The 20,281-nt window shown below is 34.0% G+C and overlaps 1 protein-coding gene across 2 annotated transcripts in view; it reads right to left on the reverse strand.

The window, feature by feature from the left end:
• Window positions 1–7,821: 7,821 nt before the first annotated feature.
• Window positions 7,822–20,281, reverse strand: part of mRpL22 (mitochondrial ribosomal protein L22) — a 43,837-nt gene continuing 31,377 nt past the window's right edge. Inside the window, exons 4-6 of one of the 2 annotated variants that reach the window (XM_035351298.2) lie at window positions 19,720–19,797; window positions 19,523–19,592; window positions 7,822–8,192 (exon numbers count right to left, since the gene is read on the reverse strand). In XM_035351298.2, the coding sequence (XP_035207189.1) occupies window positions 7,978–8,192; window positions 19,523–19,592; window positions 19,720–19,797 (363 nt within the window). In that variant the 3' untranslated portion in view covers window positions 7,822–7,977. Of the gene's footprint in view, window positions 8,196–19,522; window positions 19,593–19,719; window positions 19,798–20,281 lie in introns of both variants that reach the window. The other variant, XM_035351296.2, reaches the window with a different exon arrangement.

Genomic DNA, 20,281 nt, shown 5'->3' on the forward strand with positions numbered 1-20,281 from the left:
GGCTAGAATTAACTAATTTGTTTTATTAAGGACTTTTAAGAATAAAAAATCGATTCCCAAAAACCCAAGGACCCTATAAACCGTGTATCAAATATTATACTACAGCTTGCTGTTCTTACTTTAATGAGCCCAGAACGATGGAGTTGTCTCTACTATTTTAAATATTTGCACAGCTTGCTATTTTTACCTTAAGTCCAGTGGGATGTCAGTTTGCTAGTACTTTGGAAACTCTTCTAGTTACTGTAAAAAAGATTGATAAATGCTTAACAGCTATTGCGAGGAAGATTTTCAACTTTATTATATGGAACTAAATTTTGACATCTGTTTCATCTTCCATGGCAACAACTGAATTATTTAGTAGACACAACTTGTAGAAATCAATTTCCAGAATGTGCCTAACTCTGGTGACCAATCGCATGATGACAATCTGGATTTGTTCAGTATAAAGATTTAAGAAAATTATAAAATGAAATTTAGAATATCTGAATATTAACGGATTTTAAAAGAGTCTCATTATAAATACAGAACAGGATCTGATCATTTTAAGTTGCATTGTTCAATTTTTGTGTCATTTTAAGTTGTATTGGTTTCCCCAATACCCTAACTGCTGATATAACTGCCTCAAGGATATGGTTATTTATTATGTTCAATATTAGTGTTTATTTATGTTCTCAAAAATATTGCTTACTTTTAGAGTAAATCGTATGTTCAAAATTTTTTATTTTCCCATTTTATAAAAATGAGTTTGATCACGAATTATTTGCAATGGAACTTGATTAGAATAATAAAAAAAGGATTCTGCTGTGTTTTATTATGGCACTCTACCTGCTTATCAAAGGTATGTATTAATGAAAGACTTCCAATGAGAAAACCACCAGTATATATTACACATGAAATTTTCTCATGTGCATTGTCAAGACGCAAGGAAATTTCAATCAGATTGTCAGCAGTTAGACACAGAACCTAGGGCATACTACCAAGACTTCATTACTTTAACTACTGCTGCCCATAATTACCTGTATCGTAAAAACAATTTCAAATCTGAAAATTATGGATATAAATAATATCTTTGAAATGGATGCAAAGAACTATTTATTGCAGTTTAGTCAAAGGCAAATTTCATGTGTTTCTTATTCTGTTGTTACTGGAATTAATAATAAAAAGGTAGCATTTAACACTAGAATGGCGGTAGGGGTCAACTTTTGACCATTGATTACTTTTGTTTTATTGGAAGAAATTGTTTGGAATTTTTTGACTTTTCCTAAATAGATAGCATATTTTTAAAAAAATTTTCAGCATTCTAGGTTTGTTAGTTTTTAAAATATTGGCATGTATTCCTAGAACGGCAGACGGGGATCATTTTCACCCCTTTACTTTTATCCCTCTTTCTGCTCGAGGCATTGTCAAATAACCCATTGAAAAACATTCACTGATAAAGATTTTTCGATTGCATTCATACTATCTTCTAGAGGGATAAAGACCTGGGTGGTATCACCTGGGTACTTTGTAATGTCTACATAAGTTGTTCCTTTGTTCGCAATTATCTATTTGCTTGAAGAAAGTACTGCAAGGAAGGTTAGATGCAGGGGTTTTCATACTTACATTTCTTTTCAGAAATAGTTTATTTTACATAGGTATTTTCCTGTTTGTTAGTTCAGTGTACTTACTGCAGGTGATAATAGTTAGGACAGATGTTTTCTTGGTAATTCCAAATCAGTATTTCAGTACATATGAATTCTGCCGTCAAGTTCATTATCACCTTTCCTTTACGCTGTGAGAACCATATGCTAAAATATATGAAGAATTTAAAAAATTCTTACAGGAGCTATCTGAAAATGAGTCTGACGGAGGTGAAATTGATAATTTTTCTGTAGAAACTGAAGATGAATTCCAGACACAAATTATTAGGACAGCGAAGTAAACAGGAAGAACTCGGGAGAAATAAATGGGCAAAAACGGATCAGGTTATTTGCAAAACTGTTTTTACAGTTCTTGATAACACTATATGGAATGAAATAAATTACAAAAATTCAGTCTGCGGCCGTGTTCCTGCTTATAACATTCTAAAAGAAATGGCAGGACCAACATCTTTTGCAGAGTCGTGTTTCTGAGGACAAAGTGTCTAGTGCTTTCAAACGTTTTATTGATGATGATATCTTGCTGTATATAAAGAAATATACAGAATCCAAAGCTTTTAGGCAGCGTGGAAATAAAGACTGGAAGTTATCTCTGGCTGAATTAGATGCTTTTGTCACTATATTGTATGTTCAAGGAGTAACAGGAGCAAAGGGCATAGATTTATATTCCTTGTGGTCCGAAGCATGGGGAATACCATTTTTCAAAGAAACTATATCAAGAGATAGATTCAATGAAATAAAATAATTTTTAAGGTTCGATGAAAAGAAAACAAGATCTACTCGATTACAGACTGATAAATTTGCTCTTGCATCAGACATGTGAAACAAATTTATTTAAAATTGCAAAATGTTACAGTTGAAGACAAATATTCCCCTCTAAAGCTAGGTGTAGATTTACACAGTATATGCCTAATAAACCTGACAAATTTGAAATAAAATTTTGGTTATCTGTCAACATTGATACTAAATACCTGTTGAATAGATTTACTTATGTAGGAAAAGATGAAACAGCAAATCCTCAATTAAGTTTGTCTGAAAATGTTGTCACAAAATTAATGGAGCCACATCTATACAAAGGGAGAAATATTACCACGGATAACTATTTTACTAGCATTAAATTAACAGAAATGCTAAAATCAAAAAATACAACTATGGTCGGCACAGTGATAAAGAATAGAAGAGGAATTCCTATATCTTTGAAAAATATGCGTAGTAATCTTTATTTATCGTCAATAGTGGAACATGATAATATCACACTTATCATCTATCAAAGCAAAAGAAACAAAAGTGTTTTTCTACTGAGCTCATTACATTCTACTGTAAAAACTGAAGACAGTCTCAAGAAGTTGCCCGATTCAATAGCATTTTACAACGCAACAAAGTATGGTGTGGATATTCGTGATCAGGTGTGCCGAAAATATTCAATTAAATCGGCTTCTATACGATGGCCTGTACCTTTTTCAATATTTTGGATCACATAGCTTTGAACACCTGGATAATTTATAAAAGTGTAACAGGAAACACCATTAACAGGAGAGATTTTCCACTGAAATTAGGAGAGGAGTTAAGAATGGGATATGGCTTCAAAACTCCCAAAGATCTTTCCTGAGTCATCAGAAAAAACACATGAAAAGAATATGGATATAAAGAGAAAAAAGTGTCTAGTACTAGTCGCGAACACTTCGCCGACGGTACACTTAACTGACAAGACATTTAGCCGACAGGAGATTTAGCTGACATGACATTAAGCCGACGAGTCTCGCTCTTCCCAATGGTTTTAAATTTCTAATACTTTCACATTTCATTACTACTTTGCTCAACACATCGCACTACATTCATTCCCGTATAAAGTTGTTTCGCTCCTCCCACTAATGAAATTTCCTTTCCCTGTCAGGAAGTAGAGTGATTCACCCTACTCCTCGCCACACTGGAGCTACTTTTTTTTAAATCTAAAATGCTATTTACACCCTATACAATTACAGGTTAGGCATCGCATATTTATTAATGTGGAATAGTACTCCGGCAGGGGAATTCATACCTAGTGGCCTGCGGCAAGAAGTAAGTTTGGTTTATGCAATTACGGTAAAGCCAGAGGGCAATCTGCATAACGGAAGGGATACCTCCGTGGAGGACTTTCTAAGGAAAACTGGCTCATATACATGTTACACATGGGGAAAACACCCATGCAGCCTGTCCATTTGCGGGATTCGAAATTCGGACCGAACTGCCAGGGTTCAGTGACTTTACCGCTTGGCCACTGCTGGGCTTAACAGAAATAGAGTGATCGTTTTACTTAATATATAACCAGTCTCTTCCAATAAAATTGCCTTTTTAGGCTAGAAATTTATAAATGCATTCAGGAAAATGAACACAAAAATTTCCCTATTACCATGTAGCTACAACAGAAACGAGAAAGAGAAAAAAAAAGTTAATGAAAATTTATACATTTTTAACAGATATTGAGAAAGTTACATTTTATGAGAAAAACATGACACGATATAACATATTGAAAATTACACATCGTGACTTTCAAAACAGAGTACATAATATTACCTAGTTACATGACTGATCTAGTTAAATCTAGCTCTGATAGATGGCAACACATTATGGTGACTTTTCAGGATGTCTCGCTTTGCTCCGCCCTGCTTGCTGCTCCTCCTTCCGCAGATTCCTCCGATTTCTCTTTGGAAATTTTCCAACGTCCAGAATTTCATATCGGCAACATTTTCGATATATGAAGAGTGAAAAATGTAGTTTTTGAGAATAGAATTCTGTTATGAATGAAATAAAACCTTAAAGAATATTTCTTCTATGAGGGTTGGAACTTTAATAGTGGCAACACAGCTGAAAAAACGCTACGCAACAAAACCAAAGAATATCGCATATACCACACGTTACCTCTCTGCAAAAAGACTCGTCCTGCCTATGTCACGTGCATGCGGAGTGACGCGAAGAATGGATCCTTGTATTAGCTCGCGGTCTAAAGTAAGTGTTGTCAGGATGTTTTCAAAACAAGAACAAAGATGTTGGATAAAAATTGAATATGCCAGAGGTCGTACAGCACGACAGTGTCATCAAGGGCTTCAAGAGGTTTGCAGGGAATCTGCATCACCTTACAGAACCGTAGCAAGATGGGTGAAAGCATTCAACGAAGAACGGCAAAACGTGGCAGACATGCTGCTGCCAGGTTGTCCGAGTGTCAGCGATGCAGACGCGCAAGCTGTTGCCACACTAATGGACAGTGATCGCCGCCAAACGATTCATCAGCTGGCCAGACAAACAGGATTAGCGCATATGACTGTGCTGCACATTCTGAAGGAATGCCTGTCCATGAGAAAAATTGCTTCACAATGGGTTCCACGTCAGTTGACAGAAATGCAGAAATGGCTACGATATGATGCTGCCCGAACTCACCTGAAGCGCTAAGAGCGCGAAGGAGATGCTTTTTTACGCCGTATCATTACGCTGGATAAGACTTGGGCCCGATCGTACCAGCCAGAACTGAAAGGCCAGTCAAACGAATGGCGTCATCACAACGTTCGAAATTTCGTCAGAACCCCAGCAATGTGAAAGTTATGGTGATTCTCGTGTACGACTGTGATGGTGTCATCCTAACGCATACTGTTCCTCCACAGCAGACTGACACTGCGCAGTATTACTGCTCATTTTTGGAGCACAATCTCCAACCAGCTTTGAGAAAAAAATGGCGACACTTTCTGCAGAACGCTCCTCTCATTTTGCATGACAATGCTCGGCTGCATGCAGTGCAAGCTGTAGCTGATTTGTTCAAGCGATGGGGCTGGGAAGTGCTTTACTATCCACCATACTCCCCAGATCTAAGCCCTTGTGAATATGACTTAATTTTTAAGATGAAGGAACCACTTCGTGGCACTCGCTTCCAAACTGTTCCTGAGATTCTTGCGGCAGTAGACCAGTTCATTCAAACTATCAACAAAACAGGCGCTTCTACAGGTATTCTCCGACTTCCACATCGTTGGAAACGGGTTGTACACAATCCTGGCGACTATACTGAAGGACTGTAAAACATGGTGACATGAATCACTTTTGTATTCCTTGTAAATAAATATTTGCCACTATTAAAGTTCCAACCCTCGTAAATTAAACATAATGCACCAGTTTAGTGCTATAAACATTAACCTAAGTATTTTAAGAGAGAGGCTTGGTCAGTAAAATGTTACAGAATTTTTATTTCAAGAATGGTGGCATGAACAGCCCATTATAGAGGTCAATAATTTATACCTTTGCTTGTCTTGGTGCACTTTTTTTTAATTGTTTCTAATAACAAAATAATATATATTTCAAAACTAACCCTTCACCATCATATGTTTCTATAAAAAGTATTAATTCAAGAATAACAATTTTTATTGCATTATTTAGATTTTTCTTGACAGGGAAAGGAAATTTTATTTGTGGAAGGAGCAAAACGATTTTGTAAAGAAAAGAATGTAATATGATGTATTGAGTAAAATAGTAATGAAACGTAAAAGAAATTTGAAAGCATTTGGAAGAGCGAGATTGGAAAATTAATATCGTTAAGTAAACAAGAAAAATTATTAATGATGTGAAAGTGTTCAAAAGAACCCAGTTGATTTAATGAAAAAACTTTACGGATAATTTTTGAAGATCCCAAATGTAATTAAGTGACCACCGTACTTAGCTAAAAAGATTCTTTTTTTCCTTTTGAAATTTAATTCATATTCCCTGATGAGAAATTTCAGCGCTTTTCCAGTTTGGCCAATATATACCAAACAGCACACGATACATATAAAAAAATGCTAAATTAACATAATAATTAAAAGCACATATGAGATCTATAAGAATCGAAAAATAAATTTTACTGATAGGTGAAAATTATCTTAAATATTGAACTTATGGAGAAGGTCGAGAAATTTTGTAATTGATAGTACATTTAAATAATTATTGGGTATGTGTTAGTTAAACGTCACTGTTGGCTTAGTATCCTGTTGACTAAATGTCTTGACAGTTAAGTGTCCCGTAGCTAAATGTCCTGACGGCTAGCTCTCTGTGTCGGCCAAATGTCCTGTAGGCAAATGTCCTTGTCGTTTAAATGTCCTGTCAGCTAACTGTCCCGTGTTGGCTAAGTGTCCGTGTCGGCTAAATGTCCTGTCGGTAAGGTGTCACGGACTCGTCTAGTACAGAGATGCAATGGAAACAAATCTCAAGAATATTGTGCATCTTGTTCCAAAGTTGTGTGCGGAAAATGCATTGGAAAAATTGTTATAAATTATTTTTGTATCAACTGCATTAATTCTTAATAGGTATATCTAATCTCTAATATTTTACACATTAAATATAATTGAAATGATTTACATATTCCATTCAGCTACACATATAATGATATAACTGAAACATCAGAGAACATTTCTCATTTCTGGATTTAGAGAGTGAATCATCCTCCGAGTAGGTACATAAAAAATATTATTGTATAAATTGTGTTTTATTTTAGTTAACATTAGTTTTAGTTTGTGAAACCATGTATTTGAAATAAATTCTTATAGTAATTTTAGTATGATCCAGTTGATCGCCATGTACTCGATACATTTACGGTATTTTAAAAAGTCAATAAATTATCAAGTGATATTAAATATAAATTATGAAATACATATAAAGTACATATTTGTGCCAATGTATGGCATTTAAAATTGTTGTACCACTGTTATTTCAGTACTTTCATCAAAGGGTTAAAATGACCCCATACCGTCATTTCCAAAAAGTAGGTAAGTTTTTCCCGCCGTTCTAGTGTTAATCAGCTCAGTTGTATAATTTTTTAATTTGATGTCACAAATTTTTATTAATATAACTTCTGAATTTGAATTATTTATAACTGGCTATATCATTAAGAAGGTAATGAACACTGCTTTCATAGCCATTCCATTTTCCAAAGCAGGTACTGCAGCTAGTTTGGAAGTGGTCACATACAAATTAAATATTAAAATAAATCACAGAATCTTTTCTGCAGATGTATCTGAATTAATTAATTTTCATTGAAAACGTTCAGATGGTTTATTTAAGATTTGTTACAGTTGAAAACAATTATTCCCATCTAAAGTTTTCTACTCCTGTAACCCTATATGTTTCATCAAAATACTGTTACAGAAAAAAATGCATTTTGATAAAAAGGGAAAAAAGAATTCACAACAAATACACTATTAAGATATATTTTTTCCTATATACCTTTTGCTACAAAAGATGAGCATTTTATTACACTATGGAAAGAGCTGAAAATTCCAAACAAAAATTAAAACATATATTGATAAAAGAAATATATAATGATTATTTTGTAGCAGGAATAACATTTTCATAATGTTCTATGTATCCTCCTTGCTCTTAGTTCAGCAAAATATTCTTCCAGTTTTTCATTACCAGTAAGTTCTGGTGTATAGTAATGCTTTGGTGGTGGTCCTTCCACTAAACGGACAAAGTAATGGCAATATCTGTAATGTATAATACCAAATCTCATCTTTGCATGTTTTCTTATACCTTTAATTATTTGCCCTTTTCCAACAAATGATTCTGCTGCAAACAAAAAGAATTATATGATTAAAATAGAGGTAAGGTGTTATATTACACACTTATTAAATAAATTACTCTAAAACAATTATTTAAAGCAACACACACTAGAGCTATCTGCCCATGATGTATTACTTTTTTGCAATTTTAGTCAATGATCTTTAGCCTTAATTTTGGTAAGACTAAATAAAAATGGCAATAATTTCAACATTTTTTAACAAATAGGAAAATGTGTTTTAAAAAAATTACTATCAAATGATAAAATGGTGGAGGTAAGTGAGAACTAGAATGAGATGTATTAAATAAGATAATTTTGATGAAAGAAGAAACCTTCCAAGAAACAGTTCCAGCAACTGAAAACTTCTGAATAATTTTAGCAAGGCAGAAATACGCTTTTTTACAATATCTTATTTCTGCATTGCTAAAATTATTCAGAAGATCTTCAACAGATGAGATATTTCTAATTCTTTCCTTTATAGACATATTTTATGTTTTTGTAGCATTTCATCGTGTGAGTAAAAGGCGCTACATCACCTCTCCCGATTTTTATGACTCATTTTTTGGTCCTGAATTTATAAAATTTGTCCTGAAAAACGGTAGCGTGAGAACATAAAAGTTTAACTGCAATATATTTAAGTAGTGTAGATTGCAAACTGAGAATTCAAGTTATGAGACGTGCTATACCGGCTGCATAAACAGGTGATTCCTCATCTAGCGTTTACCTTAGAAAAATTGTAGTTGGGGGGGGGGGATTCTATTTGTCATACCTGCATTTCTCTTCACAAAGCCCTAGCATACACGAAATTTTGGTTTACAGCTGCAGTTCAGACCTTCACTTACAGGCAGCACTGCAATTTTTAATTGATATTCGATTGTGATTTGAATTTATAATATATACATATATTTTTTAATTATCAGTGGAATTCGTCCCGAAAATCAGAGGTTTAGTTTTTATATTAATTTATTATTATATAATTAAAAATTTTTTAATTATCACATTACATACGTGTTCAACGGTACAGAACATAAGTTAGTATGTATCATCCCCTTACATATTATTACAAGGCATCTAAAAATAATTCTTAGGTCTAAGGCATTTGAACAGGCCGCACATGTAAATTTAAGCTCAAACTTACTTAACTTTTTCAAATTTACAAGGTCAAAGCAATAATACTAAATGTTTTCATGCCTTACGTTTTAAGAGCTTTCCACAATGGTTTGGAAAAAGGTTCATTTATTTCGATCTTTACTGATGAGTCCAATCACAAGGAAATAAAACTTTTTCCAATACTTGTTACATTTAAGGAGTTTAGAATTTAAATCATTTACCTGGTGAAACACCCAATATTGTTAGCAACTATTTCACAAGTCTTCAAGAAAATAATTTAAAAGAAAAAGTTATTGGTCCTTTTTTGCAGATAGTAAGAATTCTAACTTTGGAAGAGCTGACAAACATGGAGAAAATAAGGTTTTTGTTAAATTAAAGCTTTAACTACGGTTTGATTGGAGTCGGATGTTCAGTGCATGTTATCCATAACACAATAAGAACATTGACTGATGTTTTCCCATTTGATATAGAAAAGATTATTTCTAAGATAGTATATTCTAAATCTTATACTGTTAGATTAGAAACATTGAGAAATTTCTGTAACTCCTAGAAACGGAATTTTCGACGATACTAAGATATTCACAAACAAGATGGTTAGCATCTTGTTTGCCATTGAAAGGCCATTGAAAGGGTACTCCAAAATGTTTTTACCATGGAAGGCTTATTTTCAATCTCAAGAAAAGTGCCCCATGCTTATTTTAAAATTCTTTGAAAATCCAGTCGCAGAAGCTTGGCTACATTTCATTAACACTTAGGCATGAGTATTTCATAAAATGGTGACAACAATGAAAATCAAACTGCATCTGTATTTGAGGTAATTGCTTCAACAGATGCTCTGACAGCTTCAAGATAGAGGATAACTTTATTTCAATAAATTAAAAAAACTCTAGAAAAACTTGAAAAGAATGCAGAGGAGTCACAATATGAAGTTATTGAATTTCAAGAACATTTTATCAGACAGCTGTTATTTATTTGGAGGAAAAAAAAATATTTCGGAAGATGGAAACGTATAGCTGGATCATATTAAATGAAATCTCTTCTTGGAGTCAAGTTGAAACAGCCTTTTTGTTAATTAAAAAAAAAAAAAAAAGAAGAAGAAGAAGATATCAAATAATAAATTATTGGAAATTGATATATATGAGGAATGTGTTTCCTTTAAATATTACATCACAGAATACAAAATATTCGAATGGCCAAAAAATATGTCCCTAGTTCAGAGGTAAATGGAAATAACTCCATATTTTAATAAGAACCAGATTCCTTGTTCAAATGCTTCAGTTCTTTGCTCTTGATGAGACTACCGCTGCAACTGAGCGAATATTAGCATTACGAGCAGTTTTGGGGCTAGTGATAAGACACAGCCTTCACACAGATTCACTTTGAAAGGTATGTTAATCACCAAAATAAATTTTATTGAAAATTGAACAGATTTTTATATAAGATCAAAAATGATAAAGATGTTCTAAGAAATATTCAATGCCTTAGAAAAATATAAGGCTACGTCATCAAAATAATTTAAAAGGATTACAAATTAATTTTTTAAAGATGAATACTGCATTTTGATTCATTCTTTATTTATTAAAAAATGTTATGTATCACTATTAAAAATAAATAAAAATTATTTATTTTGATTTATGTATTTATGTCATTTATGTACGATATTATTAGAAAAAGTTTTTCAGGAGGAACTATAAGGAACAGAAATTCAACTAAAACTATGAACTATTATAAAAAAAAATTATATATATATTTTGACCTACATATCAACACGACAATAACAATAAAATAATTTATTTGTTAAAAAAATTATATCCCGAATTTTGAACTTTGAAATCTAGTCACCTTAATCTATGCATTAGATTCGAAACTGAACTGATTCACCTTTACAATATGTATTATGGCACTGTTTATCAAACTTTTTTCTTGGGGGAGGGTCTATAAATTAGAATATTCTGCAGATTACCTTAGTCTCGTCTAGTGATGAGCAACTCGGTACTTTCTTGTACCCAGTACGAGAGTAACGGGTACAGACAAGTACCCGGTACAAAATACCCGTTACTCAAGTAACAGTTACTTTGAAAAGTACCGAAAACCGATTTCAAGTACCGAGTACCCAAGTAACGATTTGGAGTACCGAAGTAATGAAATACTGGAGTAACGGTTTGCTGTACCGGAGTACCCTAGTAACGGTTTGCTGTACCGGAGTACCCTAGTAATGGTTTGCTCTAGTAACGATTTGGAGAACCAAAGTACCCCAGTAACGATTTGGAGTACCGAAGTGCCCTAGTAACGATTCGGAGTACCAAAATATGCAGCCAACGATTTTGCGCACTGAAGGAACTCTGCCACGTCACCACGTGTTTGATTTTATCTGTACGGAGTAAGATTTTGAATATCAGAAAACATGTCAACTTCATAAGTGTCTGAGGAGCAGGCCATTCATGGACACAAGGAGCGCATATCACCATTTCGCAAATACAACCAGATACTACTGTGCTCGTACCAAACCTGAAGTGAGCTGTTTGGATTAATTAACAAAAAACGTAAATGCTTAAACTTGCATTAACGAGACAGATGAGCCTACTGATTCTCATACAACTCTTATGTGTTTGATGTATTCTTGCAAGCTCAAGTATGAGATTAGCATATACATTAAGTTAATTTCAGTTAATTTTTATTTGAATTGGTGATGAAAACCTATTCTTATGCATATACTTACAAGCAAACTGAATTATAATTTTTAAAGCACCATCATTTGGTTCATTATATTCCGTTTTGAATGGTATAATGAAGTCCAGAATTTAACCGTATCTTCTATTTGAAATTTCATTTTTAAGTCTGGTGTCAATTGAGAGTTCAACAGTATGTTCTATTTAATTCAACATATGTTTGCTATTATTAAATTCGAAGCGAAAAGGAAATTTATGAAAACTCATTATATATTTAATAAATAAGTTTCAAATTGTGATTCCCTCCAAACAACAGCAACAACAACAACAACAAAAAAAAAAAAAAAAAAACTTAAATGATTAACTTGAGAAATGCATTTTGAGTCATAAAAAGTTTTAAATAAAATAAGAATTTTATAAGAACAATTTATTTCTTTTCCCAATAATGATACAGTTGCTTTATACAATTAACTCATAAAGTTTCCTCTCAGACCGCTATAATTTCTCATGGGCAATGAAAACATCCAAAGAATTACCTTTTAGACAGAGATGTAGTTTTTTTTAGTTTAGGATAAGATATGCCAGTGTATGTAGTACATATCATCAGCATCAAATGATGTAAAATCTTATTCAATTTACAAATAACAGGATGTTTTTGCAAAACTAGATGAAGCATAAGGCTGGGCATTGTGAATGATACGTAATCTCCAGACCTTAGTTTCAAAAATGCAGTACAATGTTTTCTGAATATATGAGTATGTCAGTACTTTTATTTTTGTAATAAGTGGTGTATGATGTTTTTGGGGTAGGGGCACTGAAAGACAATATACCGGGTGGTTATAATTAAACTTCCCCCATAAAAGGCATTCTACAGCTCAAACAGGTGAACGGAATGCAACGAAATTGTGTATATGGGCTAGACATGAGATTCGCTTACGGAATTTCTAAAAAAAAATTTTAGTTCCAAAATGTCCACCAGAGGGCACCTATTCGAGAAAATATGAAATTTAACACAATAATCGACCAAAACGGAATACAGAAACAATATTAACAATCCAGAACAAGAATTATAAGTAATAAAATGCAAAACCCGGGAAAAGCTGTCAGCTGTAGGAGAAAAATGTCGATATTTGCATGCTTGGAAAGAAGAGGAAGGTTATGCAAAACAAGTTAGGGTATAAAACGTTTGCAGACGTTGTCATGTTTAAGTCGATGTTTCCGGCTGTACTAATGACGGTCTCTTTAGTTGAGCGTATGTTATTGGCGAAACTGTTTTACGAAAACAAGGGAAATGCTTCTGCTGCAGCTCGTGAATTTTGTCGCAGAAAGAACCTATGGCATGGATCAGTGTCTACAAGTATCCAGGCCATGATTAAAAGATTTGAAGAGATGGAGAAAATTAGGAGTTCAACCTGGAAGAGGCCGTAAATATGTCACACCGATATTTGTTGATGCTTCAAGACAGCTGTTGATGCACAATCACAGACATCAAAATTTGGGGGCAGTAGCGCATGTGCAGTTTCTCGACAGACAAGCTATTCTTACAGCACCGTCCAAAAAGTACTCAGAAACATAATGCACTACTTTCCATACAAGATTCGCCATACCCAGGAGCTGCTTGATAGCGACAAGTCACAACGCCTCTCATTCACAGTCAGTTTTCTTAACAGAATGACTGTTGAACTGTCATGCCCTTGGAATATTCTGTGGAGCGACGAGGCTCATTTCTACTTCAGTGGGACAGTCAACACACTGAGTTGCCGCATTTGGGCTAAGGAAAATCCGCTAATCCACACTGAAATTCCCCTACAATGTCCAAAGGTCACAGTCTGGTATGGATTCACGGTGACATTCATCCTTGAGGAAATCGGTGAATGTGGGCCTGTCACATGTTCCATTACAGGCCGTCGGTACCATGACATGCTACAGACATTTGTTGTGCAGTGACCTTCAGAGGCAGGTCCTTACATTCACCATTGTCATGCAGGATGGTGCACCTCCACATATCCATGGGTCCATAAAGGCACTATTGGCTCCAACACTTCACAGAAGAACGTGTTATTAGTCGCTCCTTTCCTAATCCATGGCCACCACTCCGTCAGATCTAAGTCCCTGCGATTTCTGGTTATGGGGCTATTTAAAAAGTCTGGTGTATCATGGAGGTGTTGTGACATTGAAGGACTTGAAGAACTCCATAATGCTTCATGTGTGAAGCCTCACAACTGATCAGTTACGATCTGCTGTTGAACACACTGTCCATCGACTTAAAATTTTACAGGTGAATGCAGGTGGTCAAGTGGAGCACCTTTCCCTATATCGTCCTAGACACGATTAACAACTGCTCCTCTTATGCAATTTCGCCCTAATCTGTTCTTGTTTCTGCAAATGGAACTGTTTTTGTTTCTCCCTTACTTTTACTTAATGTGGTTTGATGACAAGGTGATCAGAAACTAGTCAATGAATGTTAATATTGTTTCTGCATTCCGTTTTGCTTGTTTGTGTTAAATTTCATGTTTTTCCCCCAAAACCGCCCTCTGGTGGATATTTTGGAACTAATTCTTTTTTTCGAAATTCCGCGAGCACATCTCGTGTATAGCCCTATACAAAATTTCATTGCATTCCATTCACCTGTTTGCGTTGTAAGATGCCTTTTATAGGGGAAGTTTAATTACAACCACCCGATATATGAAATTTATTATGCTTGAGGCCATTCATCATATCATAATGGCACATGCAGCAATCCCTGTGTACACATTGACTAATATTGTTGTGCTGTGTGTTTGGCAGCTGATGACCACCACTCTGACATTCTGAGTAACTGTACAAGTGCAGCACATGAATCTGTCATGGTTAAATAATAATACAATTCCAGGTGAGTGGTCATTTGGGAATTTCTATCTCATGAATAACTTTTGATACATAAGTGTATTGCTCAGAATATCTGAATATCATCCATTAGCCATCAGCCCAATGCTCTTGAATTTCTGGCTAATACAAGGAAATAACTACAGCGATTCTAATTAGCATGCTTTTTGGCAACTAAATGATTGACGTTTGGATGTGATTATTCGTCATCTTGTTATATTTCATTTTGGAATGTTAATTGAGAAATTATAATTGTAAACTCTCACTGAAATTAAATGTTTTAAGATAGTATTCTAAAACAAAAAGTGGTAGTTTAAATAATAATTATAATTTTAATTAAATATTTACTCTTCTACAACAAAGCTTTAAAGCTGTTATGCTCCTTGCTTTAGTTCAAAAGTCATCTAGTAGATTCTGCTTGCATTATTTTGTTTTTAAGGTAATAAATTATTATTGAGTCTAGAACAGTACAAAGTCCGGACTCATCGGGACTTCGGCGATTCTGGATTTGGGATTTTTCCGGATATTAGATCATCAATTTAAATCTAATAAGATGGCATGTAAAAAATGAAATCCTGATTTATGAAATAATGAAGAATTTATGATCTAAAGGGTATCAAAAATTTACAAAAAAAAGCTTAATATTTATTTGTTTACTTTATTAAACATTTCTTTCAATGTAAGTTATTTAAGTTGCTTTTTTTTTTTTTTTTTTTTTTTTGTGCTATTACTTTCTCTTTAATTCTGTAGACAGACATAATCTCTTGTTTAGTTACATTGCTGAAGTCCTGTAACTGCTGTTTCAAGAAGTCCAACTAACTAGTCAATCGAAATTTTCTCGTTTTCAGTAACTTCTCTGTCACTTTCTTCACTATCGGTAGCGGTATTTTCTGGATACTACAGATTTTGCCATTCATAAATTGATTAAAGATTGAGAAGCTTTGTCATTGCAATGAAAAACTTCAATTATATCATCTTTATTTATTACCGCGTTTCTGCATTTCTTTACAAAATCCGTTAATTGAAAAATTTCACTTTTGTTTTGCGATATGCGAAAACCTTTAAAATTAGCATGCATCATCATCAAATTTAGCTATCCTTCACTATCACTGGCTATGCATCATGAGCTGAGCGACTAATGACAAGTTGTTCCTTTAAATTTTATCTTTCTTCTATCGTGCACTGAGACAATTAAGCCTGAGTTATATAGAGTTACTTATAATACATATGTCTATTTCTTGCACATGCTTAAGGTTTATCATAGTTCTGAATAAATAAATTCCCATATATACTTAAGCCTTATTGAGGGCCGGTGCTGATATCTTACCGCCTGATGCAATCTCTGTGGGTCCTAAATTCTGTGACTCGTTGCGGCCATACGAAGCCATGTCACTGGTTCTGAGTTTATGTGAATAACAAATCAGTTATTCTTAATTCAAATAGCCCTAAATGTAATCTTTGGGTTTATGAGTATCACCAACAAAATCTATTTTTAGCATATGGAAAGAAATGTTTGGTAAATTTTTCCTTGTCAACACTTTTAGTGCATTTAACATTAACTAAAATCTGTAATCATCGCCAAGCGTAATGTCAACATAAAAGGTTGCCATACTCCTTTATTATTCAATTACTAACATTAACTGTTTAGGCATCGCTACACGTGACTCAGGTTTGTCATGTTTTGATAAAATGGCGGCAATGAAAGGAAAGTATAATAAATAATGATTCCCCAGGTTGGCATAAGATCAACCATGTATCTATGTGGAATGTTTCAGTTTGAGATGTGTGCCAAGCAGATATGCAGCAACAGAGCCAAATTACTGATCATACAAATTTATACTAAAATGATTGTTTCTTCAATAACAAGGTATTTTATTTAGTGTTGAAGTGAAATTAAGAATCGGGGACTCTTCAGATGTTTTATTATCACAGATGAAGGAATCAAATGTGCATGCGTAAAGCCTACAAGAAAAACATTGGTGGTGGTTTTGAGGTCCGGAGTTTAGATCATTCCAGATAATGGATGTCTGGATTTCGTAATGTTTCGGTTTGAGATGAGTGCCAAGCAGATATGCAGCAACAGAGCCAAATTACTGATCATACAAATTTATACTAAAATGACCGTTTCTTCAATAACAAGGTATTTTATTTAGTGTCAACGTGAAATTAAGAATCGGGACTCTCGAGATGTTTTATCATCACAGGTGAAGTTTATTTTACACAGATGAAGGCATCAAATGTGAATGCATAAAGCCTATGAGAAAAACGTTGGTGGTGCTTTTGAGGTCCGGATTTTAGATCATTCCAGATAATGGACGCCTGGATTTCAGAATGTTTCGGTTTGAGATGAGTGCCAAGCAGATATGCAGCAACAGAGCCAAATTACTGATCATACAGATTTATCAGATCATACAGATGGATGATTCTGTATGTGACACAGCACCAGAGTTAAGCTAGGGCTTTTCTGAATTTTGACACTTTGAGTTAAAAAAGTTCATCCTCACTGCCATGTGGCAACAAATTAGTGGGGTTGTTTGTTCATTCTTGAGTAGAATTTAACCCAATCTAGTTTGCTAATGTGTATATTATGGCACTTAAAAATCTCCTTAATACACACCAAAGGAGATTGTCTCATTGACTCTGTATCTAGACATGTTGCTTCGCATAATGCCATCCAAGCTGGTCCTACAACCTATTCAGTTCTTACTCCTTATTATGCATATCATTTTGAAATAAAGGTTACTTATTGTTCATTGCTGTGTCTCTTCGTTTGCCAAGTTTCATCAACTTCTGGCCATTCCTTCTTGGTTGTTACATTTTCAATATTGGGTAGTGTATTACTACATAATTTGTTTTTCAGATGTGACACAGTTTTGAGAAAGTTATTACCACTTTTAGAATACAGAGGGAGAAATGCCCAAACCAAAAGGTGAAATTTAAGGGCTTTTGGCTCATTTATATTTTAATTCAGACTTATATATGTGTTTCATCTTACACACACACACACACACATACATATATATACATATATATATATATATATATGTATGGCATATATGTATGGCATATATGTATGGCATATATATATATATATATATATATGTATATATATATATATATATGTATATATATATATATATATGCCATACATATATATATATATATACGAGGCGTATTCGGAAACTAAGTACCGTTTTGAAAAAAAAAAAAAAAATAGTAAAACAATTTTTTCGAATCCAATTTTATTTTTACATGAAAATACATGTCTTAAACTATTTTTCAACATAGTTTCTGCCAATGATCAAACACTTGTCATAGCGGGTGACCAGTTTTTGTATACCATCATCAAAGAAACTTCCTGCCAGTTTCGATAACCATAACTACACAGCATTTTTATTTTCATCGTCAGATCCAAAGCACTTGCCACCAAGCTCACGCTTCATGTGCAGGAACAAGTGACAGTCAGACGGCGCCAAGTCCGGGCTGTACGGCGGGTGATCGAACTGCTCCCAATAAAACTGTCGAATTAACGATTGAGTGACACCAGCAGTATGGGGCCGAGCATTGTCATGGAGCAACACAATTCTTTTACTGAGCATTCCTCTTCGTTTGTTTTGAATGGCACGCCTTAGTTTTGTTAAAGTCTCACAATATCGAGCCGCATTAATGGTTTCACCTCTGGGAAGAAATTTAGTAAGCAAAACGCCTTTCCTATCCCAGAAGTCAGTGCACATGATTTTTTGTGATGACATTGTCACTTTGAACTTTTGTTTTTTCGGAGAATGAGTGTGTCTCCACTCTGGTGTGAAATGGTCTCCACTCTGGTGTTTCGATTCTGGTGTGAAATGACACACCCAAATTTCATCACCTGTCACAATTTGGTTTAAAAAGTTTTCTCCCTCATCATTGTACCACACGAGAAATGTCAGGGCACTACCAAGTCGCTTTGTTTTGTGAACATCAGTGAGCATTTTTAGAACCCATCGGGAACACAGTTTGCGATAATTCAAGCGATCAGACACAATTTCGAACAAAACAGTACGTGAAATTTGTTGAAATGCCTCTGAAAGAGTTGTCATTGTGAAGCGTCTGTTCTCATGAATTGCTTCATCAACTTTCCTTACCAAATCATCGGTGACAACAGAAAGGTGACCACTCCGAGCCTCGGCGTGGACATTTGTTCGACCTGCATTAAACATTCTTACCCACTTTCTCACCATTCCATCACTTATCACCGTAAACTTCTGTCACTTGACGATAAATTTCGGTCGGTTTAACATTCCTCGCGTTCAAAAATTTAATCACGGCACGAATCTCACAGTCAGTGGGAGACCTAATTGTCTTAAACATTTTGAATGTGCACAGCAAACTGAAAACACAACATAGAGCAACTGAAATGGCAACAATTGAAAGTCAGTGAACAAGAAAGACTAGTGCGCATGCGTGGAACGCCTACCACAGCGCTAGAATGAAACGGTACTTAGTTTCCGAACACGCTACGTATATATTATGACCATGATTATTAAAAAAAGTTGGAATTATGCATCATAGTAGTTTACTAAACATCTAAAGATGATTTATAAAATGTTAATTTAGTGAGTAACCCTATTAAATTTTTCGAGTATTAATTCTTGAAAATAATAATGAGCAAGTTTCTTATATAACGAACTGCAAGTTTGCATGTAACTTACCAACCCACAGATTACTTTTGTATTCTACATTATGTTCTTGGACAGCTAAATTTTGTGCTTCTTCAATTACCTAAAACCCAATACATGCTTTTAATATTTTATCTACTTACAGTCTCTTTTCATAAATTTACTGATTTTTATTTTAGACAGCAATAACACAAAACAGATTAAAAACACCAAATTTCCAAAAATACTACCTCTTTTGCAATATGTGCTCCCTTCGTTCGAACAAACGACAATTGTTTTATAGCTTCATCAACAGACATTCCTCTCACCTATGAAAAAGAAATCTAATAACAGAATATAAAACTTAATTACTCAAGAAAGGTAGCAGATTGTAACTTAAAATTGTGAAAAATAAGAGAATTATACAGCTGTTAGATACTCTGTGACGGTTGCTAATTGTTGTAGTTACATAATTGAAATCACAAGGGCAATCATAAAAATAAAAGAAAATGTTGCCTTTTTCTAAGAAATTTAATGTTTACAAAAACAACAATCAAAAAAATTGTTCAACTTTATTAAACATAACTAATTGCTATTCTCTTGTATAACAAAATTTAACTACATTTATACTAATGTACATTATTACTTAAATTATTAATTAAAATCATCCAGTTTTAACCAACATTCAGTTAATTTATATTATTAGCAAGATCTAACATACTATGAATGTAAAAAGTAATTTTACAAATACATATCTCTTAATTTCTATACCAATGTATTTCAAGTTCAAAAGAAATATGGTACAGTCAAATA

Source organism: Stegodyphus dumicola, chromosome 9, assembly GCF_044657685.1.
Source record: "Stegodyphus dumicola isolate Sdum_Otavi_A_Nest chromosome 9, ASM4465768v1".
NCBI classification, from domain to species: Eukaryota; Metazoa; Arthropoda; class Arachnida; order Araneae; family Eresidae; genus Stegodyphus; species Stegodyphus dumicola.